The 19570-nt window shown below is 41.6% G+C and overlaps 2 protein-coding genes across 3 annotated transcripts in view; both read right to left on the bottom strand.

Moving 5' to 3' along the window:
- Positions 1-14298, bottom strand: part of LOC109905657 (Golgi SNAP receptor complex member 1-like) — a 47020-nt gene extending 32722 nt beyond the window's left edge. The window contains exons 1-6 of one of the 2 annotated variants that reach the window (XM_020503165.2): positions 13983-14298; positions 13104-13215; positions 12708-12798; positions 12474-12581; positions 12173-12264; positions 6468-6542 (exon numbers count right to left, since the gene is read on the bottom strand). In XM_020503165.2, the coding sequence (XP_020358754.1) occupies positions 6468-6542; positions 12173-12264; positions 12474-12581; positions 12708-12798; positions 13104-13215; positions 13983-14013 (509 nt within the window). In that variant the 5' untranslated portion in view covers positions 14014-14298. Of the gene's footprint in view, positions 1-6467; positions 6543-12172; positions 12265-12473; positions 12582-12707; positions 12799-13103; positions 13216-13911 lie in introns of both variants that reach the window. The other variant, XM_020503166.2, reaches the window with a different exon arrangement.
- A 372-nt stretch (positions 14299-14670) lies between these two features.
- The window catches only part of LOC109905656 (carboxypeptidase D-like), a 34997-nt gene continuing 30097 nt past the window's right edge, over positions 14671-19570 (bottom strand). The window contains exons 20-21 of the mRNA XM_020503164.2: positions 19278-19566; positions 14671-17531 (exon numbers count right to left, since the gene is read on the bottom strand). Coding sequence (XP_020358753.1) covers positions 17305-17531; positions 19278-19566 — 516 coding nt within the window. The 3' untranslated portion in view covers positions 14671-17304. The remainder of the gene's footprint in view (positions 17532-19277; positions 19567-19570) is intronic.

The following is a 19570-nucleotide window of genomic DNA, read 5'->3' as shown; positions in this document are numbered from 1 at the left end:
CACAAGTATAAACACCATGTGACTACGCTGCCATCATACCGCTCAGGAAGGAAACAGGGTATTTAGTCAGCCACCAATTGTGCAAGTTCTCCCACTTAAAAAGATGAGAGAGGCCTGTAATTTTCATCATAGGTACACTTCAACTATGACAGACAAAATGAGGAAAAAAATCCAGAAAATCACATTGTAGGATTTTTAATGAATTTATTTGCAAATTATGGTGGAAAATAAGTATTTGGTCACCTACAAACAAGCAAGATTTCTGGCTCTCACAGACCTGTAACTTCTTCTTTAAGAGGCTCCTCTGTCCACCACTCGTTACCTGTATTAATGGCACCTGTTTGAAATTGTTATCAGTATAAAAGACACCTGTCCACGACCTCCCAAACATTTCCACTGGTCTACGCAGCAGAGCTGCAAACCTTGATGGGAAGCATTTCTTCCTTTGGCATCTTGTGTCTCTAAACCGCTATAGGCCATTACCACAGCAGCCAATAACACATTTCATCCCTTCTTTCCTCCATCCCCCTTTCCTGCCCTCTCTTTAATACAATAGATCTAAGGTAATAGAATCAAGCCCACTAAGCTCCCCTCTCCTCAGTCATTGGTTTAGTAGGGGAAAGTCCTCTGTTATCTCCTGTGGTTAACATCATATTGTGCTGCTCCCAGCTTGTCATGTGGTTGAGGCTGTGTACCCATACTGCGACAGCAAATATCACCAAACTTTCCTAGATTGTATTGCATGTCTGAGCTGGCATAGATATGACTCAGATTACAGATAGCCTCCTCTCTTAAAAGACAGGTTCTGGGGATTGGTCTAGGAGAGGTTTCTAAACCAACCAAGGTCCTCTACAAAAGCATTGCGATACTGAGAACTAGACCCAGACCAACTCTACGGGCAATAATAACAACATAGGCACTATGCAGCTGTGACATTGACAATGGATATTATAAATTATATTGCACATCTATAGCATTTCAAATGCTGCAGTTCTGCCTTTCGTATAATATTAACCTGAGATTGAAAAATACACATACTGAGCAGCTGTCCCCATGCCCTACTTACTGTCTTGTATTGTTAAATCATATTAAATGTACACTACAATGGGCTGCTAGTACAGGGTAATGTGTTTGTAGGGGTTTTGTATGGCTTTAATGTTCTGCACCGGCAGTTATTTTCATGGTCCTTCTACTTTCATCCACAGAGGGGGAAATTGACTGCTTCACAAACAGAACCTAAACCTGCATCAGCAGCACCTGAATAAATAAAACCAAGTCAAACAGGTCTTCCACCAGCACAGCGTTTTGTAAGGATTCCTTTGGTACTAAAGTAAACAGCACACAGAATGTAATGCTGGTGATATCAATGCTGAGAAGTGGGCCCTACCGTCCGAGGCAACTGCTGAGAGATACACAAAAACCATGGGTCCCCTTACACCAACTTCACTATGAAATTACACAGAGGTACACGATATATTCAAAAATATGTGGACACACCTTCAAAATTAGTGGATTCAGCCATTTCAGCCACAACCGTTGCTGACAGATGTATAAAATCAAGCAAACAGCAATGCAATCTCCATCGTCAAACATTGATTGTAGAATGCCTTACTGAAGAGCTCAGTGACTTTCAACGTGGCACCTTCATAGAATGCCATCTTTCTAACAAGTCAGTTCGTCAAATTTCTGCCCTGCTAGAGCTGCCCCGGTCAATTGTAAGTGCTGTTATTGTGAAGTGGAAACGTCTAGGAGCGACAACGGCTCAGCCCGAAGTGGTAGGCCACACAAGCTCACAGAACGGTACCGCCAACTGCTGAAGCACTTCGTCTGACCTCGGTAGTGAGTGTTGCAACTGAGTTCCAAACTGCCTCTGGAAGCAACGTCAGCACAAGAACTGTTTGTCAGGAGCTGCATGAAATGGGTTTCCATGGTCGAGCAGCCGCACACAAGCCTAAGATCACCATGCGCAATGCCAAGCGTCGGCTGGAGTGGTGTAAAACTCACTGCCATTGGACTCTGGAGCAGTGTAAATGGGTTCTCTGGAGTGATGAATCACGCTTCACCATCTTGCAGTCCGACGGACGAATCTGAGTTTTACGGATGCCAGGGGAACACTACCTGCCTGAATGCATAGAGCCAAATGTAAAGTTTGGTGGAGGAGGAATAATGGTCTGAGGCTGTTTTCATGGTTCGGGCTAGGTCACTTAGTTCCAGTGAAGGGAAATCTTAAAGCTACAGCATACAATGACATTCTAGACCAGAGGTCACCAACCGGTCGATCGCGATCGACTTGTTGATCTCCAAGGCATTTCTAGGCGGACGCCAAACAATTCTGCACAAACTCTACCTTCCCGGTGGGCCTGGAGAGGAAATCCAAGTGCACTATGACACCGCTGGCCAATCAGATTGCTCAGATGACCGAGTCTGCAGTAACGTAGCAGGCATAAAAGAAGGCTACGTTGTGAGATTTCAAAATGTTTAAAACCATGATTAGAGAGAGACTGCCAACAAATAACAGAAAAGAGCTGCTGTTTTTATGAGTGAGTTCTAGTTCGTACTCAGCACTGTCAACATTTTTATACGCCATAAAATGCGCCTTCTTCCTATTTCCACTCAGCTCTACAACAAGCAGTGCAGCAGTAATGAATGAGTAGGAAACTATCTATAGGCTTGCGTTATTATTAGTGGCTTGAGTCTTAATATCGCGGAATATTTCACTTTCTCTGTTCATAGCAGAAACAATGAATTTGTGCATGAGGCAGAAATAATGCGGTGCGACTCGCATTTCACCATCAGCTGGAAGATGGTGTCCTTTTTGGTCAGTATCAGTGGAGGAATGGGAGAGTGAAGGGATGTTGAGAGGGGGACCCTCATTCTCCTCTCTTCTCTCTGCTGCAACTGACCATCAGATGCAGGCACCATCAGCCCAGTAAAATAAAAAGCTAATTAATTTAAAATGTATGCTCACTCAGCTGTGCCTCACACGTACAATGGATCTATTACCGGTGTGATCATATAGCCTACCTCAATTTTTAGAATCAAATAAAAAAAAATGTCCCAAACAATGAATTGGCAGGTAAATTTAAGCAAAGCCAATATGCGGTGATAATATATTGGGCCTATAGCTTACTGCACAAACCTCATTGCTACAGTACTGTTTTTAATTGGTTTATGTTGCATAGGCTTATGTTTTTAAAGTCATGATAAAAACAAATCTGAACAGTAGATCTCGGCATGCATTTTGACTCAGAAAGTGATCTTGACTCAGAAAAGGTTGGTGACCACTGTTCTAGATGATTCTGTACTTCTAACTTTGTGGCAACTGTTCACGTTTCAGCATGGCAATGCCCCCGTGCACAAAGCGAGTTCCATACAGAAATGGTTTGTCGAGATCGGTGTGGAAGAACTTGACTGGCCTGCACAGAGCCCTGACCTCAACCCCATTGAACACCTTTGGGATGAATTGGAAAGCCAACTGCGAGCCAGGCTTAATCGCCCAACACCAGTGGCCGACCTCACTAATGCGCAAGGGTGAATGGAAGCAAGTCCCTGTTCATGTTCCAACATCTAGTGGAAAGCCTTCCCAGAAGAGTGGTGGCTGTTATAGAAGCAAAGGGGGGGACCAACTCCATTAATGCCAATGATTTTGGAATGAGATTGTCCACATACTTTTGGTCATGTACTGTACTTGAATGAGCACATTCAGTGCAGTGACTGGAAAAATACCATTCAGCTGTCATGATGTGCCCTGGGGGTATCATAGGCACCCCCACCCCATTTCATTTCAAGGGGCTTTATTGGCATGGGGAACATATGTTAACATTGCCAACGAAAGTGAAGTAGATAATACACAAAAGTGAAAAACAAAAATTACACTAACAGAAGTTCCTCTCTCGCCACAGTTTAATGACAGGTCGTAAATTCCTTTGGACATGCAGTGTGTAGAGCGAGAGAACAAAGAACTAGACTTGGCCAAACTACTAATCCCCAAAATGGGGGAATGAAACATCTGTACTTCTGAGAATGTGGGAACGGTCCGTGGACACAAAGGACAGTTATGACGAGTGTGTTTTGTTTGGTGATCTCAAGAAGGACAGGAAACACACATAACAGTATCTCTTAATGTGTACATTTCCCAGCTATCAGGTTTACATCTAAATATTGTGAAACGTATGTGATTAAACATGAAACCATTTGTGAAAATATGTCATGTGATGTTAACCTTCTAAATGAGGAAAAAAAGGGTTTTCATATAAAGTTAACCAAGTCAGTAACCACACCCACGAGAGCATATACATTACGTCAGCGTTATGGACCGGCCCTTTTCTCTGAAGTGTATAAAACCACCCGTGACAAAATGTACATTTCATGCCAGAGAGACCCACGGTAAGCCAGACGTCTCGATTTGTTAAGATCACGCAAACCCCGGTGTTAGCTAAGGTTGCAAATGGTTGAATTTCTAAGACTAGAAAACATGCAGCGGATGCGACATGTTGAAATAGTTGGCACTACAACACTACCAAAGGACAAGACCATACCACGTGGAACATTGAGTTGAACCATTTCCAGCCATGTAGCCAGACTATCGATCACTACAGAATAAGAGCAAATCTTAGACATAATTACTAGTCTGCAACTAGAAAATACTGTGGAAGCATCTATCTATGAGAATATTTCCGAATGGTACCAACTACAACCACGAAATACATTGTGACTTCTGGGAAAGTGAACCAGAGACTCTGATGAACCCTACAGGACGATCAAGGATTCCAACAGAGAAGACAAACATATACATGTAAATTATTCTCGAATGAGCGGCCGTTCATGTGCAATGGATTAGCATTTCAATGAATAGGTTATTCTGTTTGTCGTGAATCCATTTGGTCTTTCCCGTTCTCTCAGTCCCCACCCCTTTCCTTTGTCTACCAAGACGTCAAATCGGCTTAGCCCACTAGGGGCTTTTCTATCATTGTTAGTAACCAATATCTACTGTTGGTTTGTTATGCATTTCTGTGATTATTTAGTTAGTAAATAATTAATTAAGCCAATTTGTATATTGCTGATAATGGAAACTAGGGTTGATGCAGATAAAGATTTTTACGACGTTCAGATGAGAATGAGAAGGTAAAGAATAATTAATGACTGAAATGTAAGAGATCTTTAGATCGCTAAGAGTTCATTCAGAAGACGGAACTCCTTAAATAAACGTCTCCATGGTGACCTAGGTTATTAATGAGTTAATTGTTGCATGATTTAATTCAATCACGTAATCAATTAAACATTAGGTAATCGATTTGATAAAATAGCATGTCATTAATGAGTCACAGACACAACAGCCATTTTGTGACAGAACAGTCAGACGGTTTCTTCTAATGAATGGAGGTTTGGGGTGTATCTGGAGAAACTGCTATTTGGGGGCCAATTCTTTAGTGTAGCCATGGTTTGCAATGTCTCCCTCCTGACACTGGCCATGACACATGTAACGATGTAGTTAATGTGTAGGTCTCTGTCTTTACACCATGCTAATACCCTGTGTGAGGTTGAATGGGCTGTCTAACACCTCTGCGCGCCACATGCCAACACAGAGGTGAACAAAAATTAACCCTTGAAGATTAGCGCGCCATGCCAGTCCATTCAAGTTGAGGTAAATGATAAAATGACAGTTCTATTGCTGTTTTGCACTGTGTGGCGTTTATGGTCTGACTGAATGAGAATAACCTTACTGAACTCAAATGTATAGTTGTGCTATGACTGAGTGTGTGGTGGAGTTTGACCTTTAGGAGTTATCGCCTTGATATTTAATGGAAGAATAATACAGGATTTTTAAATTTTATTTATGAATTATTAGGCATAAATTACCCTTTACCTAAATCTATTTTATTCTCTTACATTTCATTTAAACAGATCATTACCTTAAGCAGCCAAGTTGCTGTCTACGGGGAAAAAAATTGCCAGAAATGCCAGTGAATCAAGATGACACATGCTGATTTATACACCAAAACATCCTTACCCCGAGCTCTATCTTTAAAATGAAAAACTCAAACAGCTTCTCATCTGTCTTGTTGGGGGAAGAAGTGTTTAAGCAGTGCTTAGCAAGCAAACAGCAAGAGCAGGGAGATCATTTTAGAGTTATTCAAAATGCCTAACTGGGCCCATCAACATGAGTTATCCCAGCACTGTGCTGCTCGGCAGACTGCTATTGGTCTGGTTACTGGGAAGTAGCAGCTCCTCTGAGAACTGATACAGCTATGAAAACTGCTCTGGGAACAGCAAAGACACTGTACTTGGAATTACCAGAAGCAAAAAGCCAACTTGCTTGTAAGAATTTCAGAAAAAGCTTGACAGAATAATTGTGAGATGACAGTATGGGTACTTGGAGAATATTGCAAGATGATATTGCGAAGTAATCTGGTCATTTAGAGTCACAAAGTCAGGAGCGGTGTGTGTGTGTGTGTGTTCGTTCTTACTTTCTCAGGTGTTCATGCTCCTTCAGAAACAGTTCTGTTCTTCTGTTGTTTACTCCTGAACCGCTCTTGTATGTCCTGTTGGACAGAAAGAGAAAATGGGTTTAATTAATATGACACAGTGCATATAAATTAGACACACAAACTACTCAAGATGACATCACTGCTATGACTATATTGAATATTTACTGAGAAATTGATCCTGATTAATCTAAGGTATTACCAAATTCAGCCACGATTGTATCAAACACAACATCTATGGATTCATCAACGTGACCATTTGAAACAAGGTTTGTCTATGCAGCTACAGTCCAAGCAGATGGCACAGTTGGTAAATGGAGGAGTTCATGTATAATAGGAAGCCAGCCATGATGAGGTGGTTTAAAGAGCTAGCTATAGGACTGCAGTAGATGTACAGGTCTTTTAAAGCAGCCTGGCCTGAATGGAAAACACAGGATGGTTTCTCCTGCTGTCAACATCACCGTGTAAAATTAACTCACTGACTAAGAAGTCACTCTGGATAAGAATGTCTTAGTCAGTTTAACTCTACCTACAAGTACATATTACCTCAACTAACCGGTGGCCCCGCACATTGTACCGGTACCCCATGTATATAGCCTCACTTGTTACGTTACTGCCGTTATAATTATTTGTTACTTTTATTTTCTATTTTTTACTTAGTACTTATTTGTAAAAAATAATCATAATAGTCTTGAAACTTCTTAAAGCATTGTTGGTTACGGGCTTGTAAGTAAACATTTCACTGTAAGGTCTTCACCTGTTTTGTTAGGTGCATGTGACCAATAAGATATTTGATTTGTGAAATGTACACATTTTTGTCGCAGTGGGGATGGTGACAGGGCGCTACTGTGCTGGCCAGGGGCCTCATGATATTATCCCAACACAGAGGTGCCGATACAATATGTATTACGATTCTATATGTATTAAGATTTGATAGTGCGATTTTATTACGATGATGTCCCAAACATATTGCTCACTATACTCTGTCTGCTGCAGAGAGACAAGAGAGCGTGAGAAAATGAGTTTTAAATCCGTGATGGAAATAAAAGTGCTGAAGACATGTTGGCTTACTATTGTAAAAGAAGGATGGAGAACAAGCTATTAGATGAAAAATACTCGCGTTTTTGCGCAGGTACAGCAGACTAGCGCTAGCTGACGCTAACCAGCTATACTTGGAAACAAATCGATACTTGGAGTCAAAGTATTGTTATAATATCATCCAAAATAATATTGCGATATGCAACTAGCGATTTTTTTCCACCATCACTGGTGCTGGCCCGGAGTGCTGCTCCATAGCTTGGTGTGTGTGTGTTGGCCAGGGTGATCTGTTGACCCTGCTAGGGCCACATAGTTGTGGGAGAAGTACAATGAAAATGGATGACGAGGTAGTAATGGAATGGTCCACATCTCAGAGGGATTGGCTGGTCATTGCTACAGTAACAGTGTTAGAAGGCTTGCTGGTCATTGTGCTAACGCTAGTTAGCATTGGCTCGCAAAACTACCTCCAACTTCCTTCATACTGGACACAGAGACATAAAAATGATATCCACCAGTACATCCGACTCTGGGGAAGTAGATACCAAAATTCAGAAGAATCCTTTAAAGATGGTTGGAGCCATGTGTTTGTGTGGTATGGTTGTAAACAGAAAGAGCCCTCATCTTTACTGCTTACTTAAGCAGCCACACACACCCAGTCAGGTATGCAGAAGATCTGCCACCTGGTGGGCAACAGGGGAATGTGTGCTACACAAGAAGGACACCACTCAGCCCCACATGCTTCAGGGTTTCTATAACCATTTCAATAATGGTTCATTAAGTTTGAGTGGAAATAAATAAATAAACCACAACCTTGGGGGTCTATACTGTTCACCATGTAGCCTACACAACAGCACACTGTTGATTAAGCCACTCACAGAGTAGATATGAGCACCGAGAAACCCATTGACAGCTCCTTAGCGCTACTCTCAATTCCCACTGCAGCGGGTGCTATAGGAAGTGGCTGCTGGACTAGCTACAGGCTGTAAGCCCATAAGCACTTTATTGATGCTCTCCTTCCTCTCCACTGACCTGGGGAAAGGAGAGGCCGCCATTGTTTGAATCCTAGATCCAGGAGGGGATGAATGCATAGAATCAGAATACTAATAGTAATTGAATAAGATATCTATGATCAAATGTCTCTGCTGTAAACAAGAAGCTTGACTTTGACATCTAGCCACTTTACATAGCAAGTTAGAAAACCAAATGCATAGCTGGAGCCCTGAGCTAGATATAATTTGACACATCTTAGATTTCTTATAGTTATAACTAACTTCGTTATAAGCAGTGGCGTAGCACTGTATTGAAAATCCTACCATCGGTATAAGGTATATCGCCCAAGCCTACTAGAGGGGGAACATCCATGGTGCATAATGTGTTATGTCATGTTGGCAGGGATCTTTTAAATATACGTATAGGGGGATTTGGCATTGTCTGGTTACAGGAAGTAATACATCACTTAAAAAATAAACAAACAAACAGTATTGATAAGAGTCCGCATGATTGCATGGTGAACTTATAAAACAGCGCAACATACTATATTGATTCAAACAAGCCCAACAACATTACAGTGGAGTTTGACATAAGCTAAGTAACTAGGATGGCCACCAAACAAACAGTTGCAAGCTGCCATAATATTGATCAACATAACATGAATTGATATATGGGAAGTCTCAAAGGACACCATTGAATGACAAGGCTGAAAATGTGCCAGATCGGGTTGACAAGATGACTTACTAATACAGTCCAAGGTCTGTATGAAGCTTGAACATACTGTACAGTAAATGGGTAGGAAGAACAAGAGGATACAACAGTTATTGTACTAGAACAGATGGCAAATTATTTTTAGCCAAGTTAGCCAAGTAGCAAAGAAGAAGATAAAATGACTATAGGTCAATTTTACAATGACTGTATAGTATCATGTATTGCTGTATCAGAAAAACTGAAATGGCCTTAGAACTTGTGGAACTTGACAAAATGGACAACTGTTACAGAATAGTGGCGAAGCCTCCCAGTGGTGCCCTGACAGACTACCACCTCTCCCTCTACATTCCATCACTTTCTCTCTCAGTTTCCCCATTTCTCGGAGTTTCATGGAAATGTTCATCTGCATGACTGCCTGTGTCTCTCAACTCAATGCTTGATAGTACAAGACAATAGGGGTTCTTGTTAGCTTAGTGCTGATGTATTGATAATGAGCACTGTCGTTAGCTTCAGTAGCTTGGCTATTGGTGTGTTAGTTCAGCCTTAGTACGCCAGAAGATTCAAGCATGTGGGCTTTGAAAGCACTACAACACCAGTCTAAATCCTTGAGGAGCAGCATGTACAGCGCCTTCGGAAAGCATTCAGAACCCTTGACTTTCTGCATTTTGTTACGTTACAGCCTTATACTAAAATGTATTCAATTAAGTCCTCCGCAATCAACACACAATACCCCATGACAGAGCAAAAACAGGTTTAGAAAGGTTTGCAAATGTATTGAAAATAAAAAAACAGAAATACCTTATTTACATAAGTATTCAGAACCTTTGCTATGAGACTCTAAATTTAGCTCAGGTGCATCCTGTTTCCATTGATCATCCTTGAGCTGTTTCTACAACTTGATTGGAGTACACCTGTGGTAAATTCAATGGATTGGACATGATTTAGAAAGGCACACACACCTGTCTATATAAAAAGGTCCCAGAGTTGACAGTGCATGTCAGAGCAAAAACCAAGCCATGAAGTCAAAGTAATTGTTTGCAGAGGTTGTGTGTAGATTGAGGGTATTTTCATTAAATTTTTTAGAATAAGGCTGTAACCTTAAATGTGGAATAAGTCAAGGGGTCTGAATACTTTCTGGAGGCACTCTTTGTAGTATCTCATTTCCCAATGTGTATGTTAATGTTTACAGTACATCATATGTAGGCTACATGGATCAGAATGCATACAATAATAAAAATGCTCCTTTGGGGACTTTAGTGATGACTAAGACAGGATAGGAATACCACTAAAACAAAGCGCACATTCCCATCACATTGTGTGGGTGGGCAGTAATGTTATTTTCTCAAGCAGAACAATTATACATTCAGTCCACAGCCAACAGAACAGTGAAAGGTTAATTCCCAGGCACCATGATGTTTGGTTTATTGCGGAGCACAAGGAGAACACACATGACTGTATGGAACAACAGAGAGCACTGATGAATAAGGCTATATGCTTATATAAAGGAGGGGGTGTGTGTGCGCAATAATCCTGCAGTGATCTTGTGGTGCGGCCTGATGCATCCTTACACAGATCAATAAGCTATTAGAACACAGACAATAGTCATGGTCTGGTTCCCTAGCCCTCATTTAAATCTCCTCATTCACTACCAAGCCAATCAGTGGAGCACTGAGCACCTTCTCTCTCATTGGAGGCCCATGGGTGTAGGCTGGGCAGTAAACCATAAAAAAAAAAACTATTCATTCAAGGACCGGTTTGGATTTTTACTTTACCTTCTATTAAATAACAACTGCAATTGAATCCAAAAACAGTCAATGTGGAGAATAATTATTCTCATAAAGGAAACCTGATGAAATACAGGCATATACTAAGACAAAAAAAAGTGACAGTGACAACAAATTCGCGCAGGAAATGAAGAAATGTAGTGAATGCTGGAATTCAGCAAATAACTATGGAAATGGGAATCATTGGTCGAGTACCAGAGAGGTTACAATAGAGGATTTTCATTCCTATGCAATGTTCTACAAATCGGACTATCCACATATATATATTTTTTTTTTACAAATATTTAAACCTTTATTTAACTGGACAAGTCAGTTAAGAACCAATTTGTATTTACAATGACGGCCTACTTTTTAACTGTTTTAACAGTGGGTTAACTGCCTTCTGTGAATGACAGAGTTTTACCTTGTCAGCTTGGTGACTAGATCTAGCAACCTTTCGATTACTGGTCCAACGCTCTAACCACTTAGCTACGTGCCGACTACGTCACTGTCAGTTTTGTATTCCTATTATTTTTGGTTGAAGTTTATTTGAACAGTATAAAGCAATCAGAATGGAGAAAGTTCATTAAAACGACTAAGAATACATTTGTTGCCATGCACTACCGCTAAGCCTATTTAGAACCATTTTTAATCAGAAACATCAAATACCATCAAAAATGTGAAAACTACAGTGATATCATAATTTGTATGCATGGGTACGAGGTAATTGAGGTAGCTACGTACATGGGTTGGGGTAAAGTGACTAGGCAACAGGATAGATTGACAGTAGCAGCAGCGTATGTGGCGAGTGTGAAAGTGCCTATAAAGAAAGTTTCAATGCAGCGTTTTACCCTTTCATTGTATATGCCTTCGTCACCCTGCCCGAAGTGGATGAACTGTCACTAAAACATTTTTTATTTAACTTCAACATCTAAACAGCGTACATGACTGGTATTTTATTTTTCACTGTTACATGATCAGGGATTTGAGATGCACATGAGGGTGTGTTCTTACATAGAACCATAATAATCAATATAATCATATGCTTTATCAAATCGCCCTTTACAGTTGAAATAGTTGACACAATCTGTTGTTTCAAGTTAGTACTTGTTTCAAGTCAGTACAAAGTTTTATGGTAAGACAGGATCTATGGAGGGATGGCTGGCTGGAGGGAGAGATACTCACTCAATGTCTTTCCGGACAGACCCCAGCAAATCTTCTCTCTCCCGGATGGCAAGGAAGTTGGCTTTGGTTTTGTGGGATTCGTGAGTGTAGTCCTAGGGTATAGCAAAAAAAAAAAAACAGGAGTTAATTAAGGGAATGAAAAACCATTAACTATGGAAATGAAAATGATGCATGCAGAGCTCAAGGTAGGACTAAGTTCTGAGAGAGGAATAGGCGAGAGAGATGGGGAGTGAAACAAAGAAAGAGCGGGAGAGGGAGGGATAAAGAGAAAAAAATTGAAAGTAAGAGAAGACAGACGGACCTGCAGAATGTCTCTGTGTCTCTGGAGCGTGTGCATCAGGGCTGCGTTGAGGGACGTCACACCTGGGGTGCTGGTGTACTCCGCCATCTTGTCGTTCACACCCGTGAGCTAAGAGACACAGCACTGTCAGTACACATACACACAACAATGCTGAATACTACTTGAGGACCAAAATCCATTCTGAAATTTCATACAAACTGCATACAATGATAATTACTTGCTGGGAAGTCTTACTTTGGCCAGCAGCTGTTCAATCTCCACAGACATGGTCTCAAACATTCTATCCTGTGTCGAGTTGTTGAGGAGGGGAGTAGTATCCGAGTTGCTATAGGGCAGAAAGGAAGAAAAGGAGGGAGAGAAAGACCATTAGGACTAGCAACATGTGAGCTTGGTGGAGGTACTGTATCACCATATTTATAACACCTATCAGTTCTTTTAGATCCATAAACACCAAGAAGAAGCATGTTTAAAGGAGAATCTCCATTGAAAGGACTTTTTAGTCCAGAAGGGTTCATCTCGGTTCTGGGAAACTGTCCCCAAAGTTGTAGTGGCAACCACTAGTCTCACCTGTAATGTAGGACCTAGGCCATAGGGGAAGGGGTTAGGGATAAAAAAAGGAACGGGTCTTACCTGTCTCCTCGACGGCCATCTCTGGAGCTGCTGTAGCTGGTACACAGTTTACTGAAGGACACCAGCTTCAGATCCAGCTCATTCTCCAGCTGCCTGGCCTGCTTTCGCAAATCTGGGATGTGCAACATACATACATACATACACACACACACACCGTTTGGAATTGAGAAACAGGGTTGGCGTCAACAGCAACGTACGTCTACAGAAAGATTGTAATCCAAATAGCTGAAATCAGTCATTAAATCAGATGTCTTGCTGTCTTTTTCGTATCGAAAGTTAAACATCTGAATGTATGTTAAAGTTAGTTATCTATATAATAGTGGTAGGTAGCTAAGGTTCGCTAAGTGGAGACAAAAAAAACAACCAGGCAGCACTCTAATCACCCTGCTGCTGTTGACAATACAACTTTGCTGGCTAACCAACTACTTTAGTTAGCTAGCACAAAAACAATTTTGCTTAGGTTGGCTTATCATTTAGCTAAATAACTACTGTTAGCTAGCGAGGTGAAACTGAAATCACATAGCTAGTTAATCAACTCGACAGCATCCTAGCTAGTATACTAACTATTGTATACAACTAATCTAAAATAGCTAGCTACAACCTAAAGTTTGCTATGTGAAACTAGCTGGCTATGCTAACAAACATTAGCTAGCTAGCTGACGAAGTTAACATTACATCGGTGAACGTTTCACTTGCTAGCAAAAGCTTGTTTTGCTAGCTAACTGAGCTCTTAGACAGGCCACCCAAACCAACAGTGACGATTTGCTCCAAATTTGACAACACTTTTGTAAACCCCGTTATAATTTACCAAACATCGTTGTAAATGTATCCAATGGCTCTGTCTGATCGCACCCTAGTTGTGCCAGTTTGCCACCTCACCTTCCCAGTAGTTGCTGCTTCCTCCTGCCATTTTTGTCCAACGTCATCAGCTGACGCACGGCCCACGGACTGTACTTGAAAACTCCTACAACTGTACACTACAACAGCGCCTCCCCGCGCTGTAAACTAGTCATGTGCAGCATCCATTGACAAACTGGTCAGAACCTTGGGAACAAAAAAAGCAGTGTATGTATAGCCTCAAACAGTAATTGAAAGAGGAATGATTTTATGAGAAAGACAGCTACAGACCACACCTGCCAGCAGAAGAGAATGTTGCCGTTATAGACTTCTTTTCATAAGCTGTGTCGACAGAAGCAATGAGGAATGTTGTGAAACTGGTCCTATTCTTGCTCTACATTCTTCCCCTCCCCATAGAAATAAAATGGTAAATGCTAGTAGTCTGCTACACAAACAACTGCATTAACATCTAAAAATCCAGCCTATTAAACTGACTAAACAAAATATGCAGTAACACATTTAACCTTTCACAGCAGCCACCATGCAAGTTGTCTTCATTCAAAACATTAATTCATTGGCTGTCCACTAGTGGCAGTAGTGGGTCAATAGAAGATGCTAAAATGGAGAATCTGCATTAACATTTTGCTGCAATGTTGCTGCTGAATGACATCTCTGAGAAGAGATTAGTGTAGAGTCAAACCAATACAACAAATTAGGACATAAAACCATATTGAAAGAAAATTATTTATTTCATCAATGTGTCTTGAAGAATGTTCATGTCAGCATGGTCTGTCATATGGGGCTCCCGAATGGCGCAGCGGTTTAAGGCAATGCAACTCAGGGCTTCACTACAGACCCTGGTTTGATTCCAGGCTGTATCACAACAGGCCATGACTGAGAGTCCCATAGGGTAGCGCACAATTGGCCCAGCGTCGTCCAGGTTATTGTTTGGCCGGGGTTGGCTGCCATTGTAAATAAGAATTTGTTCTTAACTGACTTGCCTAGTAAAATAAAAGGTTAAAATAAAAATAATCACCACAAAGTAACAGGTTGGTTTGTTATGAAATGTGTGTTGTATTGTCAGGGTTAACTTGAATTGCACTTATTTTTCTCACTCAAATACACTTGGCAACAGTTCATTATCTACAATCAATTCAGTTTCATATAAAAAGAAACAAAAATAACCATTTATATCAAAACACCAACATCCATTCAGAAAACACACGCTCTCCATCTTTCTCTCACACACACACACACACACACACACAGAAAGTAAAACAAAAATAACTTAATTTCTTCCCTAATATTAGCTGGCTTCGCTACAATATTGATTATGTGCAACAGAGATGTAAGCTAGGAGTCAGTCACTCCTGTAGACTAGTGGTCCTCCTCCCTGGTCCTGAATAACTACATGGTGTACAGGGTTTTGTTCTAGCCCAGCACTAACACACCTGATTCAACTAACCAGTTACTCAATAAGACATTGATGAGAGTAGAATTGGGAGGGTCAGTGTTGGCCTAGAACAAGTCTGCACACCTCATACTCCTCATGACCAGGGTTGGTGACCACTGTTGTAGAAGAAGATGCCCTCCTCTCTAAACACTCCCGCCACTGCTGGATGATTCTAGAGTAGACATGTTGCACCTTTTCACTAATGTAGGGCTGCCATCTACCATAAGGATTTGATAGAATTGTATTATATCAGATGTACAAATAAATCATGAATGAATGCATGAAAAAAATTAACAGCAAAAAGAGAAATAAAAGTAAATTACAACTAAATATACATCTATGTTGCTGCTGATTATTAAAGCATGGGTAAGTCATTTGCCATCTTAAAAAGGTCATTTTAAGATATGAAACATTTTAAACAAGCTGGTCTGTGCGTAGAAAGAAACAAAGCATACATATTCTTTAAAAAACTTTTTTTTTAAAGAAAACCATCCATTTGTAATCTACAGTATTTGCATCTATTTCAAAGTGCTTTCCCTGAACAATTAAATGGGGAATCATGTATTTGTATTTAACATACAGTGCTTGTAGTACAATGCATAGAGGGCCTTGTGCTGTATGTCCAAGAGGGCACATGAATAAGCAGAGGGCAATAGAAGTGAAAACACATGCAGCCTGTGAACCCAGGCCCATTGCAAGGCTTCTGCACTGAGAGTGCATCATTTAAAATACTCAAGAATCCTGGATGACTATTAGGTCTTCCATACCACCCGAGTATCTGATGGATCAGATTATAATCTGTACTAGGCCATAATCTGGACGAGATTCTAGTATATTTACTATGCTTCTAGTACCCACACCACCACGCTTCTGTACTATAGCCCTACAAGAGAGTGGGGTATCTAACTCTACAGCATCCAAGGCACTGTGTTTGATGCTCCCTCTGAAAGATTGGCTAACTGGACTGGGACAACATTGACAAAAACCAGGAGAAACGGACACTTCTTGAATAATTTCAAATTACTGTAGTTAGTGTATTCCTTGGTACTAGTTCAAAGTATAAGTATCAAATACATATGGACAGGTTGATGAGTGATTAGCTGCAAAAGTGTGCATGTGTGTGTTGAGTGCATGAAAGAAAAAAAAGGTTTCCCAGCTCCACTAGGCCTTTAGTGTGCATCCATGAACAGAGCCAAGCAGGTGCTGATTTGGACGAGTCATCTTGGACACCAGCCATAGAGGACAGTTGTAGACTCTGAAACACCTCTCTCTGGTGGGCTGGAGGAGAACAGCAAATAGGACCTGGGGAATCTTATAGGAAAGGACAAGAACAAGCCCTCCCTGCTGCACCTCTTCCTCCCTTTCCCTCCAGTAAAGCAGAGCCACAGAGCACAATACCAGCCAACTCAACAGTCACAGGGATGGGCAGTAGAGCAATTCAACAGTAACAGAGTGATGCTGAGACTAACGATTTCTCATGTTTAAAATGTATGTCAAACAAAAACCTTACAACACTATTCACTCTTAACTATTACAATTTCCACTGAACATTTTACAAAAACACATTTACATGAACAGTGCAGATGCAAATTTTGGTAACAGAATGACGGCACCAACTGCACAAACCATCATTCTGTTACTAAACTTTGCATCAGCATTGTTCTTCAAGTAAATGTGTTTTTGTAAAATGTTCTATGGAAATTGTTAAAAGTAGTGCATAAGTAGTGCGTCACTCTGTTAATGTGGAATTGCCCAGTACTAACAGGATCGTATTCATTAGGGCACACCGTAGCAAAATGTTTTTGAACAACAGATAGCAAAAACAAGCGTTTCTTGTTGTCACTTCCCTGCTTCCGTCTGTTTGCTGCCTAACGAATACGAACCAGGTTGGCCGTGTATGTATGTGGGATCTCAGAGTTTGTTGGCGTAGAGTGCATCTTCATCACTCTCGCTCTCATCCTGGAACTCATTGGAGAGCAGGGATTTCTTGGAGCCCATGGACGTGAGGCGTATCTCATCCTCGTAATCGTCACGGTGCTGCCGCAGCCGGTGGAAACCATCCTTCTGCTGGTTGGACTTAGCAGAACACACGCACCAGATGATACAGGCTGTCACCACCAGGGCCGTCATGGAGGCCGCTGTAGGGAAGGAGAGACGAGCATGAAGTTTATTCGGAAAGTATTCAGACCCCGTGACTTTTCCCACATTGTTACGTTACAGCCTTATTCTAAAATGATTGTTTTGGGGCGGCAGGGTAGCCTAGTGGTTAGAGCGTTGGACTAGTAACCGTTCTGCCCCTGTCGTTCTGCCCCTGAACAGGCAGTTAACCCACTGTTCCTAGGCCGTCATTGAAAATAAGAATTTGTTCTTGACTTGCCTAGTTAAATAAAGGTAAAAAAATAAATAAAATAAAAAATAATCAATCTACACACAATACCCCAAAATGACAAAGCAAAAATATGTATTAGGGAAGAAAAAAAATATATTACATTTACATAACTATTCAGACCCTTTACTCAGTACTTTGTTGAATCATATTTGGCAGAGATTACAGCCTCGATCTTCTTGGGTATGATGCTACAAGCTTGGCACACCTGCTTGGCACACCTCTCAAGCTCTGTTAGGTTGGATGGGGAGCGTCGCTGTACAACTATTTTCAGGTCTCTCCAGAGATGTTGATCGGGTTCAAGTCCGGGCCACTCAAGGACATTCAAAGACGTGTCCTGTAGCCACTCTCCTGCGTTGTCTTGGCTGTGTGCTTAGGGTTGTTGTCCTATTGGAAGGTGAACCTTCGCCACCGCATGATGCTGCCACCACCATGCTTCACCGTAGGGATGGTGCCTGGTTTCCTCCAGACATGACGCTTAGCATTCAGGCCAAAGAGTTCAATCTTGGCATCATCAGAACAGAGAATCTTGTTGCTCATGGTCTGAGAGTCTTTAGGTGCCTTTGCTAAACTCCAAACATGCGGTCATGTGCCTTTTACTGAGGAGTGGCTTCTGTCTGGCCATTCTACCATAAAGGCCTAATTGGTGGAGTGCTCCAGAGATGGTTGTCCTTTTGGAAGATTCTCCCATCTCCACAGAGGAACTCTGTCAGAGTGACCATCAGGTTCTTGGTCACCTCCCTGACCAAGGCCCTTCTCCCCGATTGCTCAGTTTGGCCGGGCAACCAGCTCTAGGAAGAGTCTTGTTGGTTCAAAACATCTTCCATTTAAGAATGGAGGCCACTGTGTTCTTGGGGGCATTTAATGCTGGGACATTTAATGCTGCAGAAATGTTGGGGTACCCTTCCTGAGATCTGTACCTGGACACAATCCTGTCTCGGAGCTCTACGGCCTATTCCTTTGACCTCAAGGCTTAGTTTATGCTCTGACATGCACTGTCAACTGTGGGAACTTATATATACAGGTATGTGTCTTTCCAAATCATGTCCAATCAATTGAATTTACTACCAGGTGGACTCCAATCAAGTTGTAGTAACATCTCAAGGATGATCAATGGAAACAGGATGCATCAGAGGTCAAGTTTGAGTCTCATACCAAAGGCTCTGAATACTCATGACAGTGAGTATGACAGCCCACTTGGAGTTTGCCAAAAGGCACCTAAAGGACTCTCAGACCATGGCACAAAACAAACGTGTCCTGAAAACCTACAGCATTTAACTTATTCATCTTGTTATACTCCCTACAATAGTCCCCGGGCCGACTAGGTGAAAAATCTGTGGATGTGCCGTTGAGAAAAGCACTTTACCCTAATTGCTCCTATAATAACAGTGTCTGCTAAATGACAAAAATGTTTTTTTAAATGTAATTGTCTGCAATCATCTGGCAACATTACATAAAGGTAACATCTCCACGAAAACCCATTTCTCCTCATGCTTACCTGCAGTAGCCACAACAAACTCCCGGGGCAGGCCAAAAATGCGGTTGTCCATGTCAAACTCAATGATGATGGAGCTGGCGGCTTCATATGACGACACAACCACCTCCTGCCGTTGTTGCTGGTAGCCATCAGCCACAGCCTCTATGTTGTGGTTTCCTGGTGCCAGAAGAGCATGGAAGTAGCCTCCCTCTGCAGTGAACACCCTCACACCCCCGTTCAACACGATCATGGCCCCCACGATGGGCTTCCCACTCTTATCCTTTACCACGCCACGCACACCTTTATGGACCTGG

The sequence above is a fragment of the Oncorhynchus kisutch genome, linkage group LG15 (genome assembly GCF_002021735.2).
Source record: "Oncorhynchus kisutch isolate 150728-3 linkage group LG15, Okis_V2, whole genome shotgun sequence".
NCBI lineage: Eukaryota > Metazoa > Chordata > Actinopteri > Salmoniformes > Salmonidae > Oncorhynchus > Oncorhynchus kisutch.
The sequence above is the reverse complement of the archived record's forward strand: the minus strand, read 5'-3'. Positions and strand labels throughout refer to the sequence as shown.